The following is an 8,008-nucleotide window of genomic DNA, read 5'->3' on the forward strand; positions in this document are numbered from 1 at the left end:
AATAGTGTTTTTCATGTCTATAGGCGATGGTTAACGTGTTTCCTTAGGTTGGCAGTCAGCTTGTTTGCCATCTAATTGAAATTCTAATTGACGCGTAATACCTCTGGTATTGCAGGTGTTCATAGGCTACGGTAACCACTTAGCATCAGGTGGGCCGTATGCTTGTTTGCCACCTAAGTGGTATAAAAAAAAATTCTAATTTGCCATTCTAATTCTAGTTCTGAAAAAAAAATTTATGCTATTCATTTTTTGACCTCTAACGCAAAACGACGGGTGTCATAAGTTTTACTTATCTGTGTGTTGCTGTGTTTGTATGTCTATGTCTGTCTGTAGCATCGTAGCTCCTAAACGAATAGACCGATTATGATAAGAGTTCTTTTTTATTTGAAAGCTGCCGTGATCGGGATTTTAGATTTTTTTTTATTTTAATAAATTTATAGATACTAACATCGATACAGTTTACCTATAAATAACTTTAACCATCACCAAAATGTAATGCATCGATCTTGGAAATGTACTGAAATTGTATGGCCGATGTAAAATACGCATTTTTATGTTCTCAAACACTATGTGCCTCGATTACTTAATATCTATGAGTGTTTTCGTAAAGGTGGCGCGACTTTATACGTTTATCATTGGACATAATCTATGCTGTATTCTAACTGTACAAAAATGTATTCTACCGCGACCTCCCCTTTATTTAAGGTGTCGTCTTGTTTAGTTTTTCACACGAAAAAGTCTATCATCAGTTACGTCGCTCTTTAGGAATTTATGGCTCTCTCATAAAATAGATACGTGATAGAAAAAACAAGGACACGACCCGGGTGGGTCGCTCCTGTCCGCGTCGGCAGAGTCACCGTCACGGCGTCACCGGCCAACAAAGCACTGTGCCCACGCGCTAATGTATTCAACGCGGCGATTGATGAAGTATAAAATTTCTTAGTACCGTCTCACTCACAATGGAATTATGATAATTTATCGGTTGGCTTGTGCCGCGCGAGTGTGTGGGAACGCGCGCGGCACGGGCTTTCCCACGAGTGCGCGCTGCGTGGAATAACGTCTCGTCCGGTACTGATACAACTGTCAGTTACGTCATTATTCGATTAAGCGACTCGCCATAGTTCGTGGTATAACGTCGTAAGTGCAGTTCGAGCGGCGAAGAATGGTTCTTCCCGCGTATTCTTTAGATTAGTGTTGACACTTGAGACGTTCTGCAATGTGGTACAGTGAGACAGAATTGGAGTAAGTAGCGTCACGGCGGTTCGACCGCACAATGGGTCGGTATCGAGTCGACTAGCGGTGCTGGGAACAAACTCACACCTATGCAAGGTGATAGTCAATGTTATTGTTTTGACTGACTAATTAGGATGGATGTTTTTGTGCTCAGCGGGATTATGCGAGTCGCTAATTGTTAAGTACCCAGTTATTTGAGTTGCTTGTTTAGAGATTAGTAAAGACAGGCGTAGACATAAAATAATGTGTAGTCTGAAATGATACAATACTCAATATACCATAATGATACATATAATACTATAATGAATTTTAAAAATCAAGAGCTAGATTACAGTTAAATATTATATGTACATGTGTTATAATATATAGATTAGGTACAGTGTAAAAACATTCCTACATATATACTTATTATGTATTAGATATTACACATTTATAACACTATGGTAACTTTTAAAATACATTTAAATAAAAAAAAAAAACAAGGCGAGCAATCCTCAGGAATTATGAATTCAAATTTACCCGACATCTAAATTTTGCAACAATTTATATTTTTAAATTGTAAAGTTATTATATTTATTGAGTGTAACTAGTCTATGTTACTACACTGACGATGGTAATATCGCGACCTGACATCGTCTATTTCAATATTCTCGGCGAAATGTGGGTAAATTGTATGTTACATTCACTATAAAAATAACAGTTTCATCACGAGACCAAATACTGAAATGTGAGGGCAAACAAACAAAACAACTGGCAGCAGACTACAAAATGCCACTAACAACCTCATCTGGAATTACAGTTGTGAGCATATTTATTGTTAAAAATAACTGAGTATTTATAGCAGGTAATATTTATAACAATAACGGGTAACAGTAAAAATAATTTAAAATTTGCAACAAAGTGAACTTTTACAATTGGGGCACTTAAAATTGAAAACGTACCTAGGCAGTAAAATGTTTGTAACAGCAATGTCTTCGTCGGTTTGTCTGTCACCACGACCGACAGAGGCGATAACATGCCTCGTGTCACCGCCGACCTGCGCCCGCTCCGCCGTCGACATTGTAGGGTTGACACACACCAGTAGCGATTATCTTATTTAAAAAAAATATTAATAATCCAATGTCATAACATTATTTATTACATTTAACTATATATAATTAAATAGGTATACGATACGTTGTTTGTATAATTTTTAAAATATATTTTTTTACTTTTTAAATTGTTTAAATCAGGTGATATTTTGATATTTTTAAAGATAAAGATATATCTACTTATAAATTATTATGTATAATTAAAAAATATCTATTCATTTTCATGGATTAATGAATTGCCACGAGTCGTTGCTTGGAAATAATAGGAGATATGACATCGTTGTCTAATGCAAAGGGGAACGTCTTGTCGTGCGCCTGTGTAGGGAACGCAAGCGCAGAGGGTGCGCGTGGGAACGCGTGCTGGCCAGGTGCGAACAGTAGAGCCCCCGATTACATACACAGCTGTTTCATCTTAGCAAAATAATAAAAATATAATATTAATTCAGCAAATAGTAAAAAATATATATTATTATTAAAATATGGAAATCATATTCGAATTATTGAGCGATTGAAAAGTTTGTAAGCAAAAATTTGCTGAGTTTATCAGTAAACGTAAAAATACGCGTTATTTCTATCAAATCTATATACTATAGATATATGTGAATAAGTATTCTAGAATTATGTACCTACAAGTACCACTCATTGCGAAGCTGCGACTTCATCCACGTAAACCATTTTTAACTGACTTTTCTATACGAATTTAGAGAAGTCTCTTATTATTATTTACTTTCATAAGAAAGCGTCGACTCTGCATTAATTAAATAGACAGTTTTATATTTATTAAAGTGTTTATTAGAGAATTTATTAAAGAATAATATTAATTTCATGTCGAATAATAACTTTTAAACCGACTTTTCACGATTTGAAATTTGATAGCAGAAACCTTTCCTTGTATTTACTTTAAAATAAAATTTAATAGCACCAACTTGGCGTTTTAAATTAATTAAATTTTAATAATATTAATTACCTAATTATATAATTATTTCTATTTAACCCAAATTAATTTTATTATTTACTACATATTTTTATACCATATAAAAACACCTATATTATCATTATCGTAAGAAACAAGTTAGCGTGTGAACGGAAAATAAATAATAGCAATATCTTGAATGAGCCACCCCTAGTTTTATCACGGGCGTTTTGCCACAATCGGTGTAGGGTCCATAAAAGCGGCGCGGCGGGCGGCGCGCGCGCCATTCGCTCACAACCCGTCGCGCGCGCACCACCAATGATTTTACCCGCCCGAACTATGTCGCCGCCGCAAGGCGCTTTTCACACACCGGCGTCAACGCACACGCAGCCTGATGAAGAACCCGTCTCGAGAACATACCAATACAGAAAAGTTATGAAACCAATGCTCGAAAGGAAAAGAAGAGCACGCATCAATCGCTGCCTAGATGAGCTCAAAGATCTGATGGTAACCGCTCTCCAAGCCGAAGGGGAAAACGTTTCAAAATTGGAAAAGGCAGACATATTGGAACTGACCGTCCGACATTTACATAGCCTCAAGCGCAGGGGTCAATTAGTGTTGAAGCCTGAAATGTCATACACGGAGCGATTCCGCGCCGGCTTCACGCAGTGTGCTACGGAAGTGTCACAGTTTATCGCAAACGCTACCTTAGCTGCCAACGCGATGCAACGTCAGGGTCCAGTCGACCCTCAAGCCGGAGCGAGGTTGTTGCAACACTTGAGCAATTGCATAAGAAGGTTGGAAACCCCTCAAGTGGTTCAGCCCCAGCCGATTGCACCGAACGGCGTAGCTCGGCCGACACCGTTGCAGCCTGTTCCGTCACATCCCCCTGGCCCTCAACATATCACTCCGCTGCAGAGGACATCGTTACCAGACCGAGTTGTGAAAAGACCATTGGACGGGCCGCAGGACCCAGAAGCGACGCTAGCAAAGCGTGCGTACGCGCCGCCGTCTCCGCCCCACAGCCCCGCCTCCGAGACTGACTCCACCCAGTCGATGTGGAGGCCGTGGTGATCGCCAGACGCTGTTCCTCATGATCTCGTCCCCTGGACTGTGTGACAGCATGTGTGATAATCACAAACGTTGTTTGTTTTGTTTCTATTAACGTTCCTAGAACTAGATGTGTGTTGAAAACGTTGCATGAGTATTACTTCGCGTTGCTTGTTGAAGTTTGTTTTAATTTTTCTATTTAAATAAAATAAGCTTTTTTTGTTTTGAAGTAGTCCGTTGTTATTGATTCCTAATTACAACGTCTTCCACGACGATATAATTGCATTTAGTTTAAAATGAGAAAGATGTCGTAAGTGTAGTGTAGCACCTAAGTTGACTCTGTGATATGATAGCTGACATTAATTTTGTAGGAATTTATTATAGGATGCTAAAAAATATTAGTACACTCCGTAATAAATAAAAACTAATAAATGTTTTTACTATATTTTGACTTTTATTATTATTGCATAATTTTGTATTTAATGTATAAGAACAAATATATTTTTTATTCCAATAAACTTAATTATAAGCATTTTATACTAACGGGCTAGATTGCTTTTTTCAAAGTCGATATCACAATTATATACATATAATTTGTCACAATACAGATTAACAGAGAGGCTAAATAACATGGCTGGTTGTCTAAGAGGACAAATGAAATTTTAAACCAAAACTTCATCATTATTCTGCAATAAAACGTTGCACTGCAATAACCTTGCTAAAGGTCTCATTTCCTTACAATTGACTCCATGGGAATGGGTTTATATGTACATAGTAAACTTCAAAAACTAATTCCTAACACTATAGCATGAAAGTTCAAAATCATATGGCATTTCTACTCACCTATTCTCTATTACAATAGCGTGGTAATTAGTAGTATTTCATGAAATATTCATCAGAATTTCTTCGTGGTAAGCTTTATTATCAATTCTCACGGTGTTCGTTCATACCATGTTATTGTGCTTGCACCCGAGTAACTATAAAAATAATAACTAAGTAATACTTACTACGAATGCATTTTATCGTTATATCTATTTTAAAACATGGGTTTTAAAATATATATAACGTTATCAATAAATCAATTTTGTTCATTGATATTTTTATAAATTTCATATACGAGTATATAAAAAAAAAAACAATTTTTTGCTCTACAAGAAAAAAAAATAACACGTGGCAAAATTAGATTTTTGATTTGAAATCAAACTGTGATCGATTTTGATTAAATTTCTACCAATCTAAAACTTGAATAAAAAAAATCTAAATCTGTTTATAATGAGGTTTACAAACAAAAAAATCAAATGAATTGAGAATATTCTCCTTTTTAAAATCGTTTAAAAAGGTACAAATTATAAAAAAAAAAAAAACAACAAACTTATTTACACAAGCGAATTTATTTTTCCAATAAAGCTTCAAAACGAAAAGGGAGAAATCTGTCTAACGTATTTTGTATCTGACCATATGCGATATAAGGCTAATATTATAAATGATGATAAATAAGAATACTATAATTTTTAATTTCAGTTACAGTATAAATTTAGAGTTACCCATTAAATAGACGGTTAGTTAAAGTGGAATCATTAAATTATTATTATTTATAATATTCGGGAAAAAAAAAAAAAAAAAAAAAATATATATATATATATATATATATATATATATATATATATATATATATATATATATATATATATATATATATATATATATATATATATATATATATATAACTATTTCATTCTGTGTTATTTAAATGTATAGAAATGGAACACAACTCCACTATTAATTTTTACTAGTGAGGTAAAATAATTAGTAAAGGATGATAGATGTGAATAAAGTAGGGTCCATCGGTCCATCGTAAAGAAATAATTATAATTAAGTAGAGGTCGATCTGATAAAGTTTATTACTAGTAACGGAGCCCCTAAGTCCAACGGGACTTCGGGGCTCCTTAATTATATCCGTAAATAGTAGCATTACTAACAACTAATATTTCCTATAAAATAACAATGAACACTCGTTGATTATTCGGAAATATATTTTTTTTTAAATTTTGACGATCTCAGTACAAGGATAAGCATGTTTAGTTCTTGGTCGACCAAAGTCCATAGTCGAGAATGTTATAATAGTTTTGTATCTCTGATATGAAACTACTCGTACCTACATATATTGGCAACTTATTCATTAAATATAAAATAATTTGTCTTCACCTCTGACCACTACTACCGGTTCTAGACTTGTGTAAATGATTCTTAAATTGTGTTTTTGTTTTAATTCCAATGACACGAAAAATATTTTCTTGTTAGTAGTAATAACGAACTATGTGCCACCCCACTTTAAAATTGGGTTTATTCTAAATTAAAAAAAAAATACTCCTGATATCATATATGAAATAGGCAGTAGCTTCGGTTGTTATCAACTATGATCATTGAATCTAAATGTGACAAAATCATTGCCGTTTATTGGACTGATTGAGTTAGATATCGGTATTAATGAGTAGCAAAAGGAGAAAGAGAGTAATGTAGATCATAAGCCATTTCATCATTTAACCATCCAGTGTTAAACATAAGCACACCCATAAGAGTTTTGTTATTAGTTGCCATGTTTGGCAGGCGACTTAGCAACCATAATTAGTCTTTTGGTGATGTTTTAAGAAGGACGCTACTACTCATCCTTCGACCATTAAGTTCCCTTAGTCATCTTTCATGACATCCACGAGAAAGGAAGAGATGGCCCATTTTATGTGGGGCCACATGACACTCATTGCTAGCAATATATACTGTTAGGTCAACCTTCTCCTTGTCCACTTTGAAAACAATCGTAATTAATTCCTGGTAAATTAATTACGATAGGATGACCCGTTTTAATCATTATTTATCATCTCTCACAATCCAGTCAGCATAAACACTTAACATACTCTATTTTTATTCATTAAAAAACTATCAGCTTGCGTTTTTATGGTTGAAAATGGAATAGTAGCCCCATCCGCACCATTGATATATGCTGGCGGGATACCAGTTAATGATAACAGATGAGTATGAAATCAGCTCCCTTAGCCTATCGTAACCATTATGGTTTCCATTATGGGGGCCACGTAAACGTTGACGTAATAAGGTATATTCTTAATTAATGGTCCCTTTAGTCCTCATTACAGGGGGGAAAGGGATTGTTAGCAATGGAGTTTGACAGCCCCGTTGCTAGCAATATGCCTTATTAGGTCGACCTCCACGTGGTTCCTCCTGGAAACCATCGTGAACAATTCTTGTTGAATTCGTCACAATGGGCTAACCGACCTACTTCATCCTCACCTATCATCCTTCACTGGTGCCCCGCCGGTGTATACCGATAGCGCGGGTGGAGTCACCATTCCATTATCATCCATTAAAAAAAAGACCTCATTATAACAGTAATCCCTTCCTCTCTACAGTGGATTTGTTAGAGATTGAACTTGAAAAGTACAGTGTTGATATCGGCCAAATTCGAACAATAAACCAAAAGATCAGTTGAGCTCAATCAAGATAGCTTGATCTCTAGACCGTAAAGGTATTTACTAATATAATTTGAAATTGGAAAATTTAAATGTATAATGATCACTTATGGAATAGCTATCGTTTCTAAAAGCGATTTTGGGTGAAAAAGTGCTGATTAGGCGCGGTGGTCGTGCAGAGTGCACGCACCAGATATTGTTAGAAACAGACGACGCACTGGTACCTATATGATTAAATA

At 35.2% G+C, this 8,008-nt stretch overlaps 1 protein-coding gene across 1 annotated transcript; it reads left to right on the plus strand.

Moving 5' to 3' along the window:
• Positions 1-3,504: 3,504 nt before the first annotated feature.
• On the plus strand, positions 3,505-4,732 carry LOC113516086 (enhancer of split mbeta protein-like). Its single transcript, XM_026900443.3, has one exon. The coding sequence runs from the start codon at positions 3,556-3,558 to the stop codon at positions 4,309-4,311; it is 756 nt and encodes a 251-aa protein (XP_026756244.1). The 5' UTR covers positions 3,505-3,555; the 3' UTR covers positions 4,312-4,732.
• Positions 4,733-8,008: the final 3,276 nt, after the last annotated feature.

The sequence above is a fragment of the Galleria mellonella genome, unplaced genomic scaffold (assembly GCF_026898425.1).
Source record: "Galleria mellonella isolate WM207_F2 unplaced genomic scaffold, CSIRO_AGI_GalMel_v1 utg56, whole genome shotgun sequence".
NCBI classification, from domain to species: Eukaryota; Metazoa; Arthropoda; class Insecta; order Lepidoptera; family Pyralidae; genus Galleria; species Galleria mellonella.

Excerpts from the sequence above, each read along its gene's own strand:
- LOC113516086 (XM_026900443.3), top strand. The coding sequence starts at position 3,556 with ATGATTTTACCCGCCCGAACTATGTCGCCGCCGCAAGGCGCTTTTCAC.